At 43.4% G+C, this 23,663-nt stretch overlaps 1 protein-coding gene across 2 annotated transcripts in view; it reads right to left on the reverse strand.

Annotated features, from left to right (window-relative positions):
- The window catches only part of LOC144599597 (glypican-5-like), a 450,059-nt gene extending 427,260 nt beyond the window's left edge, over nt 1-22,799 (reverse strand). The window contains exon 1 of one of the 2 annotated variants that reach the window (XM_078410665.1): nt 22,561-22,799. In XM_078410665.1, coding sequence (XP_078266791.1) covers nt 22,561-22,717 — 157 coding nt within the window. In that variant the 5' untranslated portion in view covers nt 22,718-22,799. The remainder of the gene's footprint in view (nt 1-22,560) is intronic. The other variant, XM_078410666.1, reaches the window with a different exon arrangement.
- Nucleotides 22,800-23,663: the final 864 nt, after the last annotated feature.

Genomic DNA, 23,663 nt, shown 5'->3' on the forward strand with positions numbered 1-23,663 from the left:
AAGCAGAGAGCAAGCTGCATGCTGCTGCAACCTATACGGCAGATTTTACAGTGTGCTTATTTATAGATGACATTTCTAAAGCTACTCAGAGTTTAGGATGAGATGAGGATTATGAATCATGCTCTTGGCAGTGGACAGGTAGGAAGTGGCAACGGTGCCGGAAATAGTGTACACCTGCACCAAAAACATAAATACATCTCAGGAAAACATTTTAAATGAAATCAGCAAGAGACGATAGCACAGAAAATTGGACATATCCTTCAGGGGCCCTTATTGTTGGTCAAAGTTCATCCTGACCTGCTGGGAGCTTTGTTGAACATATCTGGATTTGCAGAAATCCATTCTCTTTGCCAGAATATTTGCATTGAACTATATGCCCATTTATTGATTTTTTAAACTAAAAGTTTGTATCATTTACGGGCGGCACGGTGGCGCAGCGGTAGAGTTGCTGCCTTACAGTGAATGCAGCACCGGAGACCCGGGTTCGATCCTGACTACGGGCTCTGTCTGTATGGAGTTTGTACGTTCTCCTCGTCACCTGCGTGGGTTTTCTCCGAGATCTTCGGTTTCCTCCCACAATCCAAAGACGTACAGGTATGTAGGTTAATTGGCTTGGTAAATGTAAAAGTTGTCCCTAGTGTGTGTAGGATGTTGTTAATGTGCGGGGATCGCTGGTCGGCGCGGACCCGGTGGGCCGAAAGGGCCTGTTTCCGCGCTATATCTGTAAACTAAAACTACACAATCATATTTATTGCTTACACGTGGAATGGATCTGTCCATTAATTAATTCATTAATTAGTGGAATCTGAAAACCATTACGTTAACTTCCAGTGGACCATTTAATATTTAACCTTAAAACAGCTATTTTATCTTGCGTTTCAGTAACATGACAATCGAACAAAACTGCAACAAGTAAGTCCCATTTTTGTAAATCAACTTGCTAAGGCCATTTTAAAAGATAGAAATTGAATTATGAGAGGTTAGAATGCCAAAATTATGTTACCACATGAGGGATGACTAGACTATTTAGGTAGGGGCACATTCAAATCCTACTTTGACATTTAGGAAATTTAAATTTGAGTAATTCATTAAATGCCAAATTAAAAAAACTAATAAGATGGTGTTCAGAAGCTACTAGAATGTCGTTAAAAACCCATTTGGTTCAGTGATCTTAACCTTCCGCTAGGCTGGCCTACATTGGGGCAGATCTATCTTAATTGTCCAATAATCCACTAATTTTGAAGGCAAATTGGGAATGTTAACAAATGCTAGCCACTTCTGCGAATCCACGAACCATAAATGACTCGTTTCATATCAATGAAGTCTTCCTTCAATGTGCCCCAATCAAAACCCTGTAGAATACAAGATCAAAACTGAGATTGGTAAGATTTATTGTTATTAGGAAAGGACGAGGTAAGACTTTATTGATGAATAAAATGATACAACCCACACTGGGCAAATTGTAAAGACCCATTTCCCGCAGCAAAGGGGGATTAGCAAGAAGATGAGGAAGACATTTTTACTCAGGGTCTGGAACTTACTGCCTAAAAATAGCAGGAGAGGCAGAAACCTCTATCACATTCAAAAAGTACTCAGATATGTACTTTAAGAACTGTGACTGGCAGGGTCATGGGTCGAGTGCTAAAAGATATGATGTGACTGGATAGACCCTCTTAAAACGTTGGCTGAATCTCCTCCTCCTACGTTGCAAGTTTGCTCACAACAGGTAGCCAGGGCTAACCAGACCAAACTAACTTAAAGAGCAAATGTTCATGGCACAAATGGTTACCCTGATGCTTATATTGTTACCACATATTAAACCATGAGTCAGCAGGCCATGTGATTAGAGGATAGATCACATATGTTAACAAACATTACTACTCACTCCCTGAACATCCAAATGTGCATTTGCTCAGAATTGGCATCTTGTCTGAATACCCATCTGCCAAGATGCAGTTTTAAAATCCAGCTGAAACCAACTTTTAAAAAAATGGATTTTGGAAACAAGAATTTTTTTAAAGTGTGTTATTCATCTGACACCAAAATTTCCCTTAACTTCATTTGATCCTTGCACGGTTTGACTGGCCCTTTTTCAGATCTTCAATGAAACAAGAGGACATATTAGACATATGGAAATGGGGGAAAGCAGCACACTAGTACAGCTGGTAGAGTTGTTCCCCCACAGTGGCCAGTGCCAACACTTGTGCCGGATTCAATCCTGATCTCCAGTGCTATCTATGTGTGTGAAGTTTGAGCATACTCCGTGACTACATGGGTTTCCTCCAGGTGCTGCAGTCTCCTCCCACATCCCAAAAACGTGCAATTAACAAGTTAAATTGGCCATTGTATATCGTCCTAGCTTCCAGATGAGTGGTTGAGTGGGTGGGAATGTGGGAAGATGTAAAAAAACATGGATTAATGCACATGGGTGATGATGAATCGGGTAGGATGCAATGGGCCAAAGAGCCAACTAACCATGCTGAATGTCTTCATAAACGTGTGAAGAGGCCTTGTACAAGATGTTGGTGAGGCTGCACTTGAAGTATTGTGTTCAGATTTGGTCACCCTGTTATAGTCATTTTTGGTCACCCAACATACATGTTATTTGGTCACCCATTAAACTGGAAAAAAGAACTGCAGAAAAGATTTATGAGGCTGTTGCTGGGACTCATGGAACTGAGTTATAGGGAAATGTTGGGGAAATTGTAAATTGTCCCTAGTGTGTGTAGGAAAGCGTTAGTGTGTGGGGATCGCAGGTCGGCGTGGATTAGGTGGGCCGGAGGGTCTGTTTCCGCGCTGTTTCCATAAACTAAACTTTATTTTAGTTGGATTGAATTGAATTGAACACTTTATTGTCACATGTGATAAGTCACAGTGAAATTCTTTGCTTGCATACCTTGCAAATAGTTCTTCCCCCCTCACCCCTCCCTCATGGCAGTCCCCCTATGCTGGGTCCTCATTCTCCATTGTTCTTCCCCATCTCTCATGCTGGTTCACCTTCTTTCTTTCAAATTCTATGAAACATAAGTATCATTTATTTAATCTCACCTCATCCCGGAAATTAGACGAGTGGGCCTTTGTTGCATATCTTCCGAGGCAAGTGTATGCTTCCATGGTAAGAAATATTTCAACGTTGTTCCTAAAGGCAGGGGTCTGTGTTGAAGCAGCCATTGTTTTCTCAAGTCTGCCCGCACTCCAGGATACAAGTGTGACTAGAAGCTGACAATATCATTACACAAATTCATTCAGGATCTGCTGCTTGGATTCTCTGTCAAAACTAGATTTAAAAGCTGTTTCTAAATGTATTAATTGTCACTGATATCTCACAGGTAAGTGATTTGATTCACGTTCCGCCAGTTTTCTTTCATCCATGTGCCATTGGTTTTCCTCAGTCCAATTAAGAGCACCTCACATCTTCCAATACTGATGGATCTACAACTATTGCCTGTAGAACATAACCTAACCAACATAACCTAACCACATAACTAACTTGATGTGCTGAAAGTGGCAGGTTGCACCATGGCTAACCTTGCAGTTTACACAATAGTAAATGGGTTTTCTGGCAACAAGGACTGCTCTTTAAAATTAATGGTGTGTAAAAAGTGTACAGACATCCTAAAAAACTCAAGTTTCTACATTTAAATGATAGTTGGATGTTTGATAGTTTGATTTTTGATTCTATCACTCATCGACACACCAGGGGCAATTTACAGATGCCAATTAACCCACCAACCTGCTCGGCTTCAGGATGCGAGAGAAACATGGAAACATAGAAAATAGGTGCAGAGTAGGCCATTTGGCCCTTCGAGCCAGCACTGCCATTCAATATGATCTTGGCTGATCATCCAGAATCAGTAACCCGTTCCCACCTTTTCCCCATATCCCTTGATTCCATTAGCCCGAAGAGCTAAATCTAATTCTCTCTTGAAAACATCCAGTGAATTGGCCTCCACTGCCTTTTGTGGCAGAGAATTCCACAGATTCACAACTCTCTGAGTGAAAAGGTTTTTCCTCATCTCAGTCCAAAAAGGCCTTCCCCTTATTCCAGACAACTGGAGCACCCAGAGGAAACTAATGCGAGGACATGCAAACTCCTCACAGATAGCACGGAGGGCCAGGATTGAACCCACGAATCTGGTATCAGTTCTATTAGTTGCAATGCTGTGCAGCCCATGATCGCAATGAGCCTAGCAACAGAGCTGATGCCAAAGTACAACCTGTCAATCCAGGGAGCATCATTTATGGTGCCATAAATGCCATAAATGTAGATTAAATGAGGTAGAACCAGCTCCGAGCCACAAGCCCAAGCACACTGCCTGGTGTGAAACAAATGCTGAGCATTAACTTATTTTACAGTTGTACAAGATGTTGTTGAGGCCGCTGTGTTCAGTTTTTGATGCCCTGCTGTAGGAAGGATGCCATTAAACTGCACAGAGTGGAAAGAAGATTTACGAGAATGTCACAAGAACTCGAGGACCTGGGCTTTTGGGAAAGGTTGGCCATGCTAGCAATTCACTCCTTGGAGCGGAGCGGTGATCTGAAAGAGGTATATAAAATCATTAGATGAATAGATAGAGTAAATGCACAGTCTTTTACCCATGGGGGAAACAAGTATCAGAGGACAAGGTTTAAGTTGAGAGGGTCAAGATTTTACAGAAGCCTGAAAAGGAAACATTTTCACACAGAGGGTGGTGGGTATATGGAACAAACTATCAGAGGAGGCTGGTGAGGCAGATATTATTACAACATCTAAAAGACACAGGAAGATATGTGGATAGGAAAGGTTTAGAGACATTTGGGCCAAATGCGGGCAAATGGATCTAGTTTAGATGGGGATTCTTGATCGCCATGGGCGAGTTGGGCTGAAGATCCTATTTCCATAATGTATGACTCGCATTTATATTCTTATTTTATTTTAAACAAAAGCCTAACTGAAAATGTTTTAAAGTACAAAATGTTGTGAAATTCCATAAGAATAGTTGAAGAGGCGAATTCCTATTAACTGTTCCTATTAAATGCCAGAGAATTTTATAGACCTAACGTGCAACTGCTCAAAGTTAGGCTTCAGAAAATTAACGAGGTGTTCGAAAGGAAACTTTCTAATTCATAATTGGGAGTGCCTGCTTACTGCTTATGCAGCCATATTAGTACAGGGGGTGGTGATTCAGCCCATTTTCCTCCGTTTATTGAATAACTAAGACTTGAGCAGTGCACAGTAGCGGGGCTAGTAGAACTGCTGCCTCACAGAGTTTATTCCTGTTCACCAGTGCTCTCGGTGCAGAGTTTGCATGCTCTCCCTGACACCATGTGGGTTTACCCCAGGTGATCCAGTTTCCTGCCAGATTCTAAAGCTGTACAGATCGGTAGGTTAATTGGCCACTGTTAATTGTCTTTAGTGTGAAAGAGAGTGATAAAATCTAGTTAAACTGAAGGAATATGGGGGAGAAAAGAATGAGTTACTGTGGGATTAGTGCAAAAATGGTTAATGGTTGATGCAGAATCAGTGAGCCGAAGGGCCTATTTCCATGCTGTAATGTCCAGGACTCTGACTCTGTTCACAAAGCCATAAAACCGCAGTCTAAACACACCAAAAGAAGAAGGGCCTGAAGAAGGGTCTCGACCCGAAACATCATCCATTCCTCCTTTCCAGAGATGCTGCCTGTCCTGCTAAGTTACTCCAGCATTTTGTTTCTATCTTTGGTTTAAACCAACATCTGCAGTTCCTTCCCAGCAGAAGAAGTAGTGATTTATTTGCCTGGTATAACACTTAATCTAAAAAAAACTGGTCTTTAAACTCCCGTCGAAAACTAAAACATAAACAGAAAATGCTGGAAACTCAGCAGGTCAGGCAGCATCTGTGAAGAGAGAAACAGAGCCCATGATTCATATCTACCAAACAATTAAAATCACCAACCTGAATCATTAACTCTCATAGCCTCCCCGTAATAGCCAAATTAACAACAGTGAACCCTTTTATTGATTTCATCAGACACAAAGTCTATTATGTTCCCCCATGACCTTCTAGCCTTGTCTGCTGTATGACAAAACATTGCTGTCAAACGGTTCTTGCACAACCCCAGTGCTGTGTATCTTCCAATCCCCAGCGCAGACTTGATACAATCTTTTTACATTCTAAGCTACATAATTATGAATATTTACATGTACTGTAATTGCAGCAAGCGCAAAATAGTGTAGATACAAGGAAATGCAAATGCTGATTTTTTTAAAAGAGACAAAGTACTGGAATAACTCAGAGGTCAGGCAGCATCTCTGGATACACTAAGGTTTCTTAATGTTTAGTTTAGAGGTACAGTTCAGAAGCAGGCCCTTCGGCCCACCGAGTCCGCACTGACCAGCGATTCCCACACATTAACGCTATCCTACACACACTGAGGACAATTATACCAAGCCAATTAACCTACAAACCTGTACATCTTCGGAGTGTGGGAGTAAACCGAAGATCTCGGAGAAAACCCACATGGTCACAGGTACAAACTCCGTACAGACTGCACCCGTAGTCAGGATCGAACCCGGGTCTCTGGTGCCGCAAGCGCTGTAAGGCAGCAACTCTACCGCTGTGCCTCCAATGGTTGGGATACTCTGTCCGAAGAAGTGTCTTGACCCGAAATGGCACCGATCCATGTTCTCCAGAGATACTGCCTGGCCCATTGAGTTACTCCAGCACTGTACCTTTGAGTGCAAAATAATTGTTGTTTCAAGACATGGAAAAAGAGAGCTTCCCAGGGTGGAGATACCCTAAAGCTCTTTAGAGAGGAGTATGTAAATTGTGTGATTGCTTTTACAACGTGGGGAATGCAGAAAGATATGACCTCCAATATTGTTCCATAAACTAAACCTTTTTTGGCTGGCATGCCACAAACAAACCACCTGCTTTCTTTCCAAATGACAAGGGCCTCAATATAACATCGTGTCTCTTAGCACCACGTTGGCATAATGACCTACTAAGCTTAACATAGAGATGCATTATTATTACAGACCCTTCAGCCCATCAGGTCCAGGGCAGCCATCAATCACCCATTCACACTAGTTCTATGTTATCCCACTTTCACAACCACTCCCTATATACTAGGGGCAATTTACTGCAGCCAATTAATCTACAAAACTACATCTTTGGAATGTGGGAGGAAAGTGGAGCAACCGGAGGAAACCTACAAGAGAAAGTGTAGACTCTGCACAGATAGCACCAGATGTCAGGGTTGAACCCGGGTCTCTGGCGCTGAGGCAGCAACTCTAATTGCTGGTGCAGCCCGTCAGGGTATTAGATCCATAGAGTCATACAGAACAGAAGTAGGCTCTTAGGCCCGCCGGGTCCATGCTGACCATTGACATTAATCCCATTTAATTCTCCCTACATTCTCATCAACTTCCACACCCCTCTCCAAGATCGCAGCAGTCACCTACGCACTTGGGGCCATTGACAGGGGCTAATTTATCTACCAAGCTGCCATGTTTTGAGACATGGGAGGAAACCAGATGCTGTTTAGTTTAGTTTAGTTTAGAGATACAGCGCACAAACAGATCCTTTGGCCCACCGAGTTCATGCCGAACAGCAATCACCGCACACTAACAGTATTGTACACACACTAGGGATGATTTACAATATTACCGAAGCCAATTAACCTACAAAGCTGTATGTCTTTGGAGTGTGGAAGGAAATTGGAGCACCTGGAGAAAACCCACACAGGTCAAGGGGAGAATGTACAAACTCTATACTGTTCCATTCTGCTAATCAGAATTTTGTGGTACTGCGGAGAATGGCAATTACGTATGTAAAATAACGGAGTTGACTTATGTAAAGTAATGGAGTACTTGTTGGTTTTGTTATGCCGCACACATGCCTGATGCTCTGGCTCCTGGCTCTCTCTTCAGTTTGGACTGCAAGCCTGAGTGCAAGCAGAGCTGGGTCTAGACAGTGGGCTGGCTGTGTGACCAGGGTCGGAGTCTGTGTGACCAGGGGTCAGGAGGTTGGGTGGATTTGCAGCCGGAGCCAAGGTCTCACCAACTGCATAACGGACAACAATATTATTTAGGGATATTGGTAGATAGGAAATATTTTTCTGCACAAAGGCTGGTAGGTGTTAAGAATGAACTGCTGGAATAGATCACAACATTTAAGAAATATTTAGACAGGTACATGGATAGGATAGGTTTAGAGGGATATGGGCCAAACGCAGGCAGGTGGAACTAGTGTAGATGGAGCATGTTGGTCAATGTGAGCTAGTTGGGTTGTAGGTCCTGTCTTCATGCTGTCTGACTCTACGATACCATGGAAATGCTCTTAAGACAAGAAAATATGAGTAGCAGTAAGCCAATTGGCCCCTCAGCCTGCCCTGTGATTCAAGATAATCATGGCCGGTCAGGTTTTATGTCCTCTTCTGTGCCAGTTTCATATAGCCCCCAATTCCCTGAACATTCAAAAAACATCTACCTCCTCTGTAAATACCTCCAGATAAATAAAAGTGTTCCAGCCTTCACAATACTCTGGGATAGTGAATTCCAGAGATTCGTCACCCTCTGCACGAAGTTCCTATGCCAAGGACATTGCAAGTGAGGCCAGCTTTATGTTAATGCGTTTGGATATTGGTTTCCACTGGCCCAATGCAGACTATCTGTGGCATGGGGTATTCTCTAGGTTGTGTATCACCTCGGATTTATACTTTAGATATAGAGTGTGGAAATAGGCCCTTCGGTCCACCCTGTCCGTTCCAATCAGCAATCAGCCCGCACACTAACCTACACACAGTAGGGACATTTTTACAACTTTCTGAGGCCAATTAACCTACAACCTGTACATTTTTGGAGTGTGGGAGGAAACCGGAGCACCCGGAGAAACCCACACGGTCACAGGGAGAAGGTACATACTCCATACAGACTGCACCCATAGTCAGGGTCAAACCTGGGTCTCTGACATTGCAAGGCAACATCTCCACCATTGCACCACTGTGCTGCCCTAAAGAGGACACTGGAGGTCAAGATTGAACCTGACTTCACTGGCATTGCGAGGCTGCTGCTCTACCTGCTGTGCTTCTGTGCCCTGCTCGACCTGGCTTTGTGGATTCTATACTCAAAACTCCGGAGTCGGATTTGAAACCAGAACATAATGAATGAAATGCAAGTACACTACAGATGAAGTATAATATAGGGGATAAAACAAGCAACAAAGACATGATGAAAGGCAAAACACAGGTGGTTAATGGGCAAACATATCTTACGTGGATTACACTGTCTGAGATCCAACTAGATTGAAAATAATTTAGTGAATCTTTACTCTTCATGCTGGCATTGGCTAAATCATCCTTTATGCACATGGTGATTATCCAATTGCAGGAACGGATGGAGGTAGGAAACCATCAGAGATGGCATTTGTCCATCATCGCCTCTCGTTAATAAATAATTCTTCCCAAGTAACGCTGATTATCCTCACACTACTCTGCACCTGGCCCATTACAGAATTTCAATCAATTGGCAAACAATTACATCTGGAGATGCGTTCCCTCTTTATTATTATTTTTCTGAAATTTATTAAGCCATCAGAGGAGTCCTAGCAACAGGTTACATTCAAAATAATGGGGAGGGATTATCCACTTGCTGCTTAGAGACTTTAACAAGAGGACATAGTTTCAAACCAAGGGGCCAGTCATTTAAAACATAAATATGTAGAAACTCCTCACAGAGAGTGATGAATGTGTGGAATTCTCCACCCCAGAGAGTGTGGAAGATTGCTCATTAGAAGTATTTAAGGTAGAGGTGGATAATTTTTGAAAGATCAGGGGATTGAGAGTTATGGGGATCTGTCATATAGGAGAGGTTGAGGCCTGGGGCAGATCGGCCATGATAATATTGATTGCTAGGGCAGGTGATCTACCCCTGCTCCAATTTTCTTGTGTTCTTACGTAATCCTCATCATGACTTCAGTATTTGACATAGCATTGTGAGGCAGAGCAATGTGGGTCGCTTTTCACCAAATTGCAAAGGTATTGCAACTTAGTAGACATCTTTAGCCTGCAATAAAACTTATCTGTCCAGCTCAGTTTAATAAATCTATACTGCTGCAATGTCACCTTACAAGTATTCATGTTCTTCTCTAAACAGGCACACTTTCAATACGGAGTTGGAAAGGATGTCAATTCCTATTCATTGATGAGCTGTTCAACTGTATGATTGAACACAAACATTTCAGAAATGCGGCATTGCAAATTTATCTCAGTATTGATGAACAGATTTACAATCTGTTATTGTCAATGCATTTAATACTAATCTTAAGAATGCCACAGTTATAATGAACAATTATCTCTCTCCACATGTGGACAAAACTATTTTAGTTTATTTGAGCAGTGTGTGAAGATTTAGCTATTAGTTGCTTATCAAGTTATTTTAATCCTCATCTTAAATGCCTTACAACAAAAATGTTATCGAAAATCTTTGTTACCTTTGTCGTCATGCATCAATACCAGCTACTGGCAGATAGATGTAAGATTAGCTGACAGGAAGTATCAAGCTCTGATGCAGATTTGCAGAGAGGGAATTAAAATGGAGAGCACTGATTAACCTAGCCCAAAGAACGGGCCAAGACCAGCACTGATGCAGCGGTCAGTACAAGGCAGCAAGCAGCACCTTCTGAAAGACAGTGAGGGATGGGCAATTAAATGCTGGCTCAGCCTATATCCCTTCAACGTATATCAAACTACTTGCAAGCCAAAGGCTGCCTTTGCAAGATAACTGTAAGAAAAGAAAATAGAGCAGTTGGCCAAAGCTTGCTGGTTAATCTCAGAATAATTAAGGATGGTCGTTGTCTTCTGATTTGACCCAGTCTCCCATGTTTAAAACAGACTGACTTTTGAATCCAGGACGTGGTGTAGAAGTTGATAAAAGAAAACCACCTATTGGGCTTTTATGGCCAAAGATGGTCAATGGACAAAATGCTCTACAAATTGCATGGTGCAGCTCAGTGTGATGTCTAGTCTCTTACACAAAGTCACTCAGACCAGAACAGTGGGTAGGAAACCCAACTTTAAATTAACCATGGGAGCTGGGGGAAATGGGCAGCACAGTGGTGCAATGGTAGTGCCCCCTGCCTCAGAGCACCAGAGATCTGGGTTCAATCCTGACCTCTGGTGCGGTCTGCGTGAAGTTTCCATGTTCTCTTTTAACCACATGGGTTACCTTGGTTTTCTCCCATCTCTGGGCCGATAGGTTAATTAGCCACTCTAAATTGTTCCTTGGGTGGGAAATTCTGGGGGGAAACTGATGAGAATGTGGGGAGAATAAATAGAATGGGATCGACATGCAATCTGTTGTAAATGCGTGGTTGAGGGTCCGGCTTGCTTCTGCACTACATTTATCAATGACTCTAAAATAATTGGCCAAATTAACAAACAATCTGAATGAAAAAGAGTTGCATTAAATCAGAGTACAAAGTTAATCCGTGTATTACCTTTTTAAAGCTCTTTAATATAACAAGACATATCATGGTGCTACTTTTGTTGTCATGAACACCATCAAACCAAAGGTGGCATTGAGCCTGAAGGGACATTAGAACAGGTGACCAAAACTGTTGTCAAGGAAGTTTGTTCCAAGGTGAAATCACAAGAAAGGCTGTGTTGCAGAGAAAACTGCAGAACATGGGCACTAAAGGTGGGCCAAGGGAAATAGGAATCTGCATGACTGGACAGGAACATTCAGAGGATTATAGGGTGGAGCAGATAGCAGAGGAGAGGGATAAGGCTTAGTGAGTATCTCAATGGCAATGAGCAAATGACCTCTTAAATAGCCTCTTAAAAAGTAGTAAAAGCTGAAAGCATGGGCTGAAAGCACTAGAAGCCAAAGTACTACTGTGCTAAGTTGCTGATTCAGTCTTAAGTCCCCATTTATCTTATTCCTGTTAGCAGCAGGAATTCCCATTACTTGTAAAGGGGGTGTTTGGCAGTCAAACAATTTTGATTCATTTGTGGCAGACTGCCATGGTTTTTCCTGACATGAGGACCAGTGGCTCATAAGGCAAATAAGCAGGTTGTACAATTAAACATCTCTCTTTCAAATAGAGAGGCTCCAGCACTAAGCTTTTACCCAAGCTCCCAGTGCCATCAAATCTCAAATCCCTATTATTTGTAGATGCTGGATACAAACCAGCAGAAATGGTTTATTAGAAAAATTGGAAGATTAAAAGAATCCAAAAGCCATAGTTTACTCGTGGGTGTGGTACATCATTTTTCAACAGCTAATATGGCATGCATTGTTGGTGCCAGTCCAGATATTAATATTCTCCAATAGCTTGTATTCATTAAATGAGCTGCCGGGGAGTCTACTAGAAATATTTCCATTGATTCTAATTTAGTTTTGGGGACACTGCATGTTCAGATCACTCCAATCCAGGCTCCTGGAGTAACTGGGTCCATCGAACAAAGCAATGGCCAATTTAGAATGGATGGGTTGTCAACTCAGACTGTGAAAGGGAACATTTGCATCGCTTTACTGCAATCACAGGTTGGTTCAATGAATGTGGTACCCATTCGGAAAACTGGCCTTTCATTCCGATGCTGGCATGTCGCCAGCATTACTTTCTTGCCAACCTCTCACTCAGGAGTACAACTGCTGAATTATCTTAGTGTATCTTAGTATACTCCAATCTCAACCCTTGTCAATTCAGCTCCATTTAGAGGGAACAGAGGGTTGCTGAGACATCGACAAAACGTTGAACGTCCTTTGTCTCAAAGTCTGTTCCCAACATTCACCACTTTCTACTAGGAAGGAAAATGGAAACATAAGGCTTTGAGGCAACTGAGCATTCAGTCCACATTACTGTTGCCAATCACAGCAAACCAAAATTAATCTCAGTGCCAGACACCATCACCCTGTATTTATTTCAAATATATTTCTTAAGTAGGTAGGAAATAGGTTGTGAAGAAGAAATATAGAGGTTCATTGAATGGGCACTGATCTGGCAGATGCAGTTAATGTGATGGCAGCTGTTCAGAGATACCTTGGTTGGACAGGTTGTTTTGTGAGAAAAGGTTGCTTGGGCTGGGCTTGTAGTCACTGGAGTTTACAAGAATGCAAAGAAATATGACTGAAATATGTAAGATCAAGGGAGGTCTTGACAGAACAGATATGGAAAGGAAATTTCCTTTTATGGGAGAATCCAGAACAATTAAAAGATGGACAGTGGAAGTAGAGTCGTTGAACATTTTTAAGGCAGAGCGAAATGGATAAACATGGCAGTGGAATATTGCATGGGGTGAGCAGAAAAAGCAGAAATGAAGTTGCTATCAGATCAGCTTAGTTTTAATGATACAACATAGAAACAGGCCCTTCGGCCCACCGAGTCCACGCCAACCAACAATCACACGGTACACAAATTCTATCCCACACTCTAGGGCCAACTTACAGAAGTCAATTCATCTACAAACCCACACGTGTTTGGAATGTGGGAGGAAATGGGAGCACACGGGGGAAAGTTAAGCATCACAGGTAGAAAGTGCAAACTTTATACAGACAACACCCATAGTCAGGATCCAACCCGGGTCTCTGGAGCTGTAAGGCAACAGCTCCACAGATGTGCCAATGTGCCGCTATAGAGCCATTAGTGATTAACTGAAGGAGCAGGATCAAGGGGCCAAATGTCCTACTCCTGTTCATACCCCATACATAAATGTATATGCCCATCCTCTAAAAAACATTCAAAGTAAGGAAATGTGACCTAACCTCACTCCTTACTGATCTACAAATTTAAAAATCAATAAATAACTTTATTGCTAACCCCATACTGAGGACATATAGTCTCTCCCCATTCATTCTAAAAATCCCTTCTTAATCTTTAAAAAGTTAATTAAACTCAGCAGTTAATGAACTCCCTACTCAGCATTGCAGTTAATTAAGTGTGAAATCATTATTTTTAGTTTGTGTGGTACCCGCGGTCTAGGCTTAAGCTCAGGGGTGACCGCGCTTTTGCGGTTGCAGCTCCGAATCTGTGGAACAGCATACCTCTCCCCATCAGAACTGCACCCTCCATCGACTCCTTTAAGTCCAGGCTCAAAACCTATTTCCACTCCCTAGCGTTTGAGGCCCTCTGAGGGGGTGCTGTGAACTGTTTATGTATGTGCTGTTATGTTTGTGTGCCATTGTATGTTCGTTTCTTAGTACCTGAACTGATGTACAGCACTTTGGTCAACGTGGGTTGTTTTTAAATGTGCTATACAAATAAAATTGACTTGACTTGACTCTCTGATTTTAAGCACTATTTTTACAAAGAGAGGTTTCAACGCATGGCGGTATTCTGTGGCACAAGCTACATTGTGCACAAATGCATAATTTTAACTTTAATCCATCATCTTAAATATCTAAATGCTGAAATGTGCATATATTCTTGGAATTCTAATCCAAAAATCTGAACCAGTAAACAGGTGCTCACCACAGCAGATGAGAAATTTATTTTTTTGTTAATCAGGTAAATCTGGACTGAAAAGCTAGAGCCAGTAATGGTAGGGTAATTTAAAAAATATATATATTATTGAAGGAACAAAATCTGTCAGCCTTATCCAGTCAGGCCTCAAAGTGACACTGTGCCCACAGTTAGGTGTTTGATTTCTGAAGCTCCTCTGAAATTAATTAATCAGTCAATTCAAGGGCAATTAGGGGTGGGTGATAAATGCTGGTCTTTCAGGTGAAGCAGACATCTCAACAATAAATTACGGAGAAGGTCTGCAGTTTTATCTTGCCTTTTCAGAGAGTTTTGTATTCGTACTCTTTGATATCTCAAATTTTGTTCAATGAAGGTGTCTTCAGTGCCATTGCTCGGTCAGGTTATTTCTATGCCATTAACACACACTTCTCCAAACTAAGAGCCTCATGTCTATTTGTTCTCCTTTCTGGTTTTCATCCTCCCGAAGACCTTCATGCAGCTTCTTTTTCCACAACTAAATCTGGGCCTGACATTCTCCTGTATTCGTTTCTTGTCCATGCTGTTACATTGATTTATGGTGCATGTGAACTTCCTGAACAATCAGGGGTGGCATGGTGGTGCAGCATTAGAGTTGCTGCCTTACAGCGCCAGAGATCCAGGTTCGATCCTATGGGTGCTGTCTGAACAGATTTTGTAGTTTCTTCCGCAGTTGTATAGGGCCCTGGTGTGACCACATCTGGAGTATTGTGTACAGTTTTGGTCTCCTAATTTGAGGAAGGACATCCTTGTAATTGAGGCAGTGCAGCGTAGGTTGACGAGATTGATCCCTGGGATGGTGGGACTGACATATGAGGAAAGATTGAAAAGACTAGGCTTGTATTCACTGGAGTTTAGAAGGATGAGAGAGGATCTTATAGAAACATATAAAATTATAAAAGGACTGGACAAGCTAGGTGCAGGAAAAATGTTCCCAATGTTGGACGAGTCCAGAACCAGGGGCCACAGTCTTAGAATAAAGGGGAGGCCATTTAAAACTGAGGTGAGAAAAAATGTTTTCACCCAGAGAGTTGTGAATTTGTGGAATTCTCTGCCACAGAGGGCAGTGGAAGCCAAATCACTGGATGGATTTAAGAAAGAGTTAGATAGAGCTCTAGGGGCTAGTGGAATCAAGGGATATGGGGAGAAGGCAGGCACGGGGTATTGATTGGCCATGATCACAATGAATGGCGGTGCTGGCTTGAAGGGCCGAATGGCCTCCTCCTGCACCTATTTTCTATGTTTCTATGTACGTTCTCCCCGTTACCTGTGTGGGTGCATCTTTGTTCTCGGCAGTCCCTCCATGCTAGGTCCCTCTGTTCTATTGGCTCCACCTTCCCCCCTACCCCCCCCCCCCCCCCCACCCACCCCGCTGGGTCCTCACTTGGACGACTCCATGGTGCTCACTGGGAGTTTCTGATGGCCCTCCATGCTCTGCGACTGCCCACCTCACTTCTCAAGGTAGATAGAGCAGAGAGTGGTGAAGAATGCTTTTCAATGTGTGGCCTGTCGAAACGTCTGAAGCATCTGCATTTCCTTCCTACACATAATAGTTTATAGTGACTGGTTCACAAGGACACCTTATACTACCTTCTTATGGAATGAACTATCGATGCTAGTCTCGATGGTGACTTACACAAATTCCACACAAACTGAGAAAGTCACAAAAATGTTCTGCTGCAGAAGATTCATTTTCTTGCTGTAAACCTTCTGCTTGAACCCATGATGGCAGCAAATTGAGCTACACACAAAGAGTTCTCTACACTGCCAGCCTGTTGTGTCTAATCTTAGAGATCTACAATATTGGCCTGCAGTCACACTGACAGCTCACACTTTGGAATACACATTAATTATAATGAAAAAAAGCCACTTGCAGGTAAATGTGCTTTCATATTCCTATGGTCCCTAGTTAAACACATGTCAACAAGCACCACCTGAATGTTCTCATTTAATATTTATATATATTTATACTTTTCGATTGCAAAAGGTGGATGAATTCACAAGCCTATTCATAATCTATGAATACTCCAGCGACAGCCATTGTTTCATCAATATCAAGAGACAGATGTGTTTATTGGTCATATGTACTGAAACAGAACAATGAAATTCTTACTTGCAGCAGCACAATAGGTATGTAAACACGATATACCCAATAGATAACATAATAAACCAACAAAAAAGTGCAATAAATTTAAAAAAACACAACATAATGCAAAACAAAATAAAACCCAAAGTGCCTAGTACAATCAAGACAGTCGGTGGTTTAGTTGGAGTTTGTAATGTTCAAAACCCTGATGGTTGTTGGGAAGATGCTGTTCCTGAGCCTGGATGTCACAGTTTTCCAACTGCGATACTTTCTTCCCGTGTGGGTCCATGATGACGTTAGCTGCCTTTTTGTGGCATCCTCAATAGGAGGTTACAAAAGTTATTTGGTTAGCAATGGATGACATTTCCACCCATCCCAATTCAGTGAACAGAAACAAAATAAATAATATTTCAACTCCAAATTCTGAAGAGTCAGAATAATGATGCTTATAATATTTTATGGAAAAGTGTTCTGTAGCAGAATGGATCAAAGTTGAAAGTTTGCGAATTTGAAGAGCAGACCACAAAATGGAACATCATAAAACAAAAATGCACATTTATTTGAAATAATCTTAACAGTTTGGAGCTCAAACAGCAATTCCAAGCATTACCATCAAGGATGTGATTTCACTGGAGTGAGTGCAGAGGAGATGCACTGGGACATTGGCTGGCATGAAGGACTTCAATTATGGTGAGAGATTTGATAGGTTGGGTTTCCTTTCTCTGGTGCAAAAGAGGCTAAGAGGTGATCCAATATTTATCTATCTATCTTCCCGGGGGAGGGGAGGGAGGGGGGATGTCAGGGTAGGGGGAGGGGGGGAATAGGGGTGGGAAGGGGGGTGGGGGGAAGGGGGGTGGAGGCAGGGCTGAGGGGAGTGGGGGTGGGGGCAGGGGAGGTGCAAGTGGGGGTGGGGTAGGGGGGATGGAGTGGGTCAGTGGGGGGAGGAGGGGGGGATAAGGGGGATTGAGTACGGGGTTGAGGGTGCTACATCAATACAGGAGAGGCTTTGGGTCCAGGGTTCACTCACTCACACCTTCTCCCCTTCCCTGCCCCCCCCCCCCCCTCCCTCCCCTCTACGAGGAATGGGCCCAACGGGTCCACTTGGTCTAGTAGATATATAAAACTAAAAGAGGCACAGATAGAGTAGGTTTTCATAATATTTTTCTGATGAGGGCATAGGTTTAAGAGAGGAAGAAGTTTTTAAAGGTCATCTGGCAGGAAGGCTTTTCTTTTACACGCTTAATATTTGTAAAGCACAGCCAGAGAAGATGGTGCAAGCAGATATAAACACCATGTTTAGGAGACATTCAGATAGGCACTTGAATAGACTAGTCGTTGAAGGATGTGGAGCTATTTCTGGCAGATGGGATTTATGCAGATAGGCAAAAAATGTTGGCTCGGGTGAAGTGGCCCAAAGAGCCTGTTTCTATGCAGGACAACTAAAAAGTGTTGAGAACTTTTTCTTTTATCACCAGGATGGTAGAAATCCGAAACACAGTTCCCCACAATGTTATAATTCCGAGAATCGATTGGATGCCACTTCTGCTTGGATAAAGGTGACCTCTGATATGGATCTAGGGCAGGTAAGTTAGAGTGAGGTACAAAGTGGCCAGGATCTAACAGAAGACTGGAACAGAGGATGGACACCTCATTCTTTTTCCAAGATCCTGGAGTTCATTATGTTCTTTGAATGCCAACAGGTGTGTATGGATTTTTTTCAGCATCTTAATCACAGACTCAAAAAACAAGGCAATCTTTCTGCATCATTCTTCTTAATGAAGAAGAGTCTGTGTATCCTTAGTGCTGACGAGTGATCTCTATGCAGTTTCTAAGGATGTTCAGCTACCCTTCTATCCATCCCATATACTCTCGATTCCATCCCATCACCAACCACACTAACGCATGCCATGAACCTCTTTTATTCCGAAATCACTCTCTCAACAAACATAAAGTTCCATGGTTGGCAGCAATTTTCAATACCTTGCCACCCAAGCAACCTTTCCTCAGGTGTGATCTTAATTCAATGAACGTTGTTGAGCTCTTCAGCAACCATAGGCATCACCTTTCAGCCCAATTCTACATCTACAATTGTACATTCTTTTACAGAAAGGATGGAAAAATCAACTGCACTTCAGTCTACTACTGGACAGCAATCACCTGGAGCACAACATCTGGAGGAATTCAGCCGGTCAGTCAGCATCTAGACCCTTTACTCCAGTCTTGAAGAAGGGCCCTAACCTGAAATGTTGTCTGTCCAGTTCCCTCTGTAGATGCTGCCTGACCCACTGAGTTACTCGAACATTTTGATTATGCTCAAGATTCCAGCATCTGCAGTATTTTGTGTCTCAATCGCTGGTTGAAGGCTGATGAATAAACCAGGAGCATCCAAGGGAGGGGTGAATGTAACGCGGGAGAAGAGTCTGCCATGGAGAGATTCATTCCACTTGCAGTTTGGTGAACTGAAAAGCAAGGAGGTTTTTGCTGATTGTTAATTTGGGACAATACAGGAACCAGCTTTCTTGTGCCTACAATTCATGGCCAGAAGAAATATTTTACAATGTAACTACATTTGATAAACCGGAAGCTTCTCTTCACCAGTACATATTTCCCTTTGGTTAATATTACTTGATGTAAAAATACAAACATACCAAACTAAACCAAACAATTTTCTACAGATTGGGTCATAACAGAATGGGTCCTCTCAGAATTCCTGAGGATATAAATCTTCCAGTTAACAAGTCTACAACTACAGTCACCTAATTTATGGCACCAGGTTTTAAAATGTCACATTTTTATTGATTCTATGTTCATCAGTCTGTTTGAGGGACTGGTTTTAGAATGGATCAACAAGTATGGTCTTTTGAATAAGCCATTAAATCAAGACTTGCTAATGTTAAGTGTTAAACTTGCCCATTTTCCTTTCGAATGTGAAAAAAATCCATGGCTCTGTATTCCAGGCCAGTAATTATTTCCTCATCTAATATTGCTAGACCAGATTATCTACTCGTTATTACTTTACTGTATGTGGTATCTTGCAGTCATCAAACTGGCTGCTGTGACTCTTTCAACAATTACTATTTTTCAGGGATTTTAAAGTGATCAGGAAGGATGCTGAAACTAACTATTTTGTAAACTGTGTTTACAAAAGTTCCGGATTCAATGTAACTAAAGCTTTGTAGCCTGCACACTCACAAACAGTGCAGATATAGTACACAAATAATCTTTTCTCCTCATCTGCTGAAGTCACCAAGTTCTCTCAGTTTCATAGATCCTCCACCTTTCCCCAGCACCTCATCCTCAGGATATTAGAAAGTATCTATTTGCTGATTTCTTACTTCCACCCCCTACATTATATGCTCAGCATTCCTTATGTCCTCCAACTAAGGACACAAAGTGCTGGAGTAACTCAGCGGGTCAGGCAGTGCCTTTGGAGAACATGGATAGATGAAGTTTTGGGTCGGAACGTTACTTCAAACCACAGTCCAAAGAAGGGTCCCGACCCGAAACATCACCTAACCATGTCTCCAGAGATGCTGCCTGTCCCATTGAATTACTCCAGCACTTTGGGTCCTTATTTGTAAACCAGCATAGCCACCTACAGTTCCTTGTTTCTACCAACCACCAACTAACCTGTCAATGAGACCTTGGAATGTTCCCCCTCAACGTCTATAGATGATATGCCAAAGAATGTCCAATACTAATCATCAGAGTGAATAAGCATTAAAGGGCTGCAGCAGGAACCCTTCTATCTTTAGTTCCGCTTCAACACTCCATAGAGCAGTGGGTGCCACAGTGGTGCAGCAGGTAGAGCCTCTGCCTCAGCTCCACTGACTCAGGTCCAATCCTGACCTCTGGTGCTGCCTGTGTGCAGTTTGCATTTTATCCCCGTAACCAAACGTGTTACCTCTGAGTACTCTAGTTTCCTTCCACATCGCAAGAATGTGTTGGTTCGGAGAAGTTAGTTTATCACTGTAAATTGACCCTGGTGGTAGTCTGGGAGAACTGGTGGGAATGTGGGGAGAACATAATAGGTTTGTGTACAAATGGGTGCTTGATAGCCAGTGTGGACACAATGGGCCGAAGGGCCTGTTGCCATGTAGTCCCGCCATATTTCATAATAAGTCCAGGTTTATACATGCTGAAAAGCTAGGTCTGGAATGCCAGTGGTGATTAGTAGCCCTACTTTTGCTACTTTGGAACAGAATAACCCCATAACCTTCATTCAAATACAGAGTTAATATTGCATTGAGTAAATGATGGGAGGTTGTTTCCATTGGCAGGATGGTTGGTTAGCAAAGGAAACACTTACAGTAATTGTCAAAATAGCAGCAATAATTTGCATTGGCAATAAGTACGGGGTATTGTGAATATCAAGCTAATTCCCTCAAAGTACTGGTATTGGCAGTTTTCCTGTCTAGCTCTACAAGCCATTGAAACAAATGGGGACAATATAACTCACTCCTGGTGTTTGAAAAAAAATCATTTAAAATGGTTTGGTGAGCGAAACCTTCTTTAAAGCTTTGAGGAAAATTCAAGCCCAGACAAGTTTCCAACTGCATGGGTCAGTCAGCTTTACGCAATAGGCATTATGCTGAACAAAAATGTCACCAGTTATATAATGGGCAGGATGTGAGTTTGCAGCAAGTCCAGAAGGAAACTTGTTTATCTCTCCACAAAGATACAAGAATGCTACAAAAATACTTGTTCAAGATTGACATCTATTCCTGCCTGGAGTTAATGCAGTCTGAAACTATCGTGGGTGAAACTCATTCACGCACAGCGGAGGGACCTCAGATTCCAGCTTCAGCCTGTGCTGGGATACCCGGCCAAGGTTAGGGGAGGGGATGTATGTGGAATACAAGATAAGGGGAAGATTTAGGCAACGGGGTCAATGATTTTCACTGCCGATTGATTTTCACTGTCCCCTGCTGGGGAATGTGTAAACATAAATAACTACTGCATCCCGTTCCAACCGCGAGGCACCCAGCGGTCGAATTGCGTAAAGAATAACCACATCTTAGGCAAGTTTCCACAGCCACAATATCGCACAGCGGAACGGGAGGAAACAGCACGGAGACGGGCAACGAGAATCACTCTATTGCTCACATACAGCCGATTCACGGCTTGCAAACGATACACGCTCTTTTTTGTTTGTTATTCCCTCAGTCATCAAAGTCCAAGCCTTCCCCCTATAATTCCCACACTCCCAATTATACCTGGGAGACTGGAGCAACGACATCCACTTTTGGTCATGCAAAGTTTGCACCCATAGAAAATGCAGAAAATATCCAATCATCTTTATCAATCAATACAATGAAGAAATAATCGATAGTACAGACAATCGTCGGGAGCATTTAAATTAATGGCTGTAAATAAACGGACTTTGAGTGCATACAAAGGAGGTAGGCAGCGTTGTTAGTCGCTGGCAACAGCAGCGTCGGTGAACTTGCTACACACACTGTATTTTACACCATTCAAAATAACTGGCGATCTGCAGATCATTCAATCACCTCCCCGACTCTCTCACCTCTATCTCCCTCCCTAAAACTTTACTCAGTCCCTTCATTACCACACTTCCCTCCTCGCCTCCTCTCCTCTGAGACCACGATGCGTGGCTTACAGGGTCACTCATAAATGACACGCAAGACACCTTGGGGCAAATTGGATCGCCGGGGTCTCGCCTCGATCCTTTACTTAAGGAGCTGTGCCGATTGCCACCAAGCACCGGATCGCTCTCGCCTGCCGGAGTCATACTTTATCCCGTTTAACCCCAATCAGCAGCGCCGGTCACACAAATCACCCCCACCAACAAAAAAAAAGAATAACAACAAAAAAAAACCACTTGAAGATTAGCCCCAACAATAACAAATCCACAAAAGCGACAGGTAAAACGCTGACATGGGGGGGGGGGGGGGGGGGATATTACAAATAGAGCTTGCAAACAAACAAACAAACGCAAAATGCGAGATAGGTTGGAATGGGTTTTGGAGACGTTGATGTTTTTTTTTTACAAACTGACCTCTCCCGGGGGTGTCGGGCACCAACATGAGTGGTCCTATGTGCCGGAGCTGGAATGCAGTTCGCACTTCGTGGCAACTTGGGCTCTTCAGGTGCACTCCGCTAAACCAACCGCAGAACAGCACCAGAGGTACGGCGCACTTGAAGCCCCCTTCCATCTCGCAGGTACACCGGGAGCAAACCCCCCTCCCCTCTCTCCTCTCACACCAAGCTTGGCCACTCTCCCCTCCCCTCCCCTCCTCTCCCAGACAGCGGCAAGCGGCTTCCCCTCCCCTCCCCTCACGTCCGTCTGCCCGCCCGCCCGCCCGCCCTCTTTGCAGAACTTTTCTGAAAGTTTAGCGCTTCATCCTTGGCAAGGGGTGGGTGGTTGTGGAGGAGAGGGGAGGGGAAGGGGGGGGGGAGGCTGGGATCTTCCGGGGCTGTGTTGGCTCTTTTCCTCCCAATTCAAAACCGTGCTGGTCCTCCTCCTCGGGGGAGGGGAGGGGGGTGGAGGAAAGGGGACGAGTCGTGCCGGCCAGTCGCGACTGGTGTCCAGATCCAGTCGGCTGTGCCGTGTCCTGGGAGTGCGGTGTCCTCGGTCTGCAGCGGTTTGCCCATTGGCCCGCTATTCTTAGTCCTGACACACTGGTGAAGCTCCCTGTAAAGCCCCAGCACCCACAACAAACGCCCCATTGTCCGGCCGCCGAGCTTGTCCCTTCAAACCCGCCGCCGCCCGTCCCCTTTGATATTTCCGACAGAACTGTTTATGTTTGTTTAATGGTGTGTGCAGTGATGATGGTGAGAAAGCATCGGGTTAACGGTACTGGACAAGATACCTGCATCACCGCCCTGAGCCTCTCCATCCATTGGGCAGGGCAGCCCATGCTCCTTATAGTCAATAGACAATAGACAATAGGTGCAGGAGTAGGCCATTCAGCCCTTCGAGCCAGCACCGCCATTCAATGCGATCATGGCTGATCACTCTCAATCAGTACCCCGTTCCTGCCTTCTCCCCATACCCCCTCACTCCGCTATCCTTAAGAGCTCTATCCAGCTCTCTCTTGAAAGCATCCAACGAACTGGCCTCCACTGCCTTCTGAGGCAGAGAATTCCACACCTTCACCA

This window comes from Rhinoraja longicauda, chromosome 13 (genome assembly GCF_053455715.1).
Source record: "Rhinoraja longicauda isolate Sanriku21f chromosome 13, sRhiLon1.1, whole genome shotgun sequence".
Classification (NCBI taxonomy): Eukaryota; Metazoa; Chordata; class Chondrichthyes; order Rajiformes; family Arhynchobatidae; genus Rhinoraja; species Rhinoraja longicauda.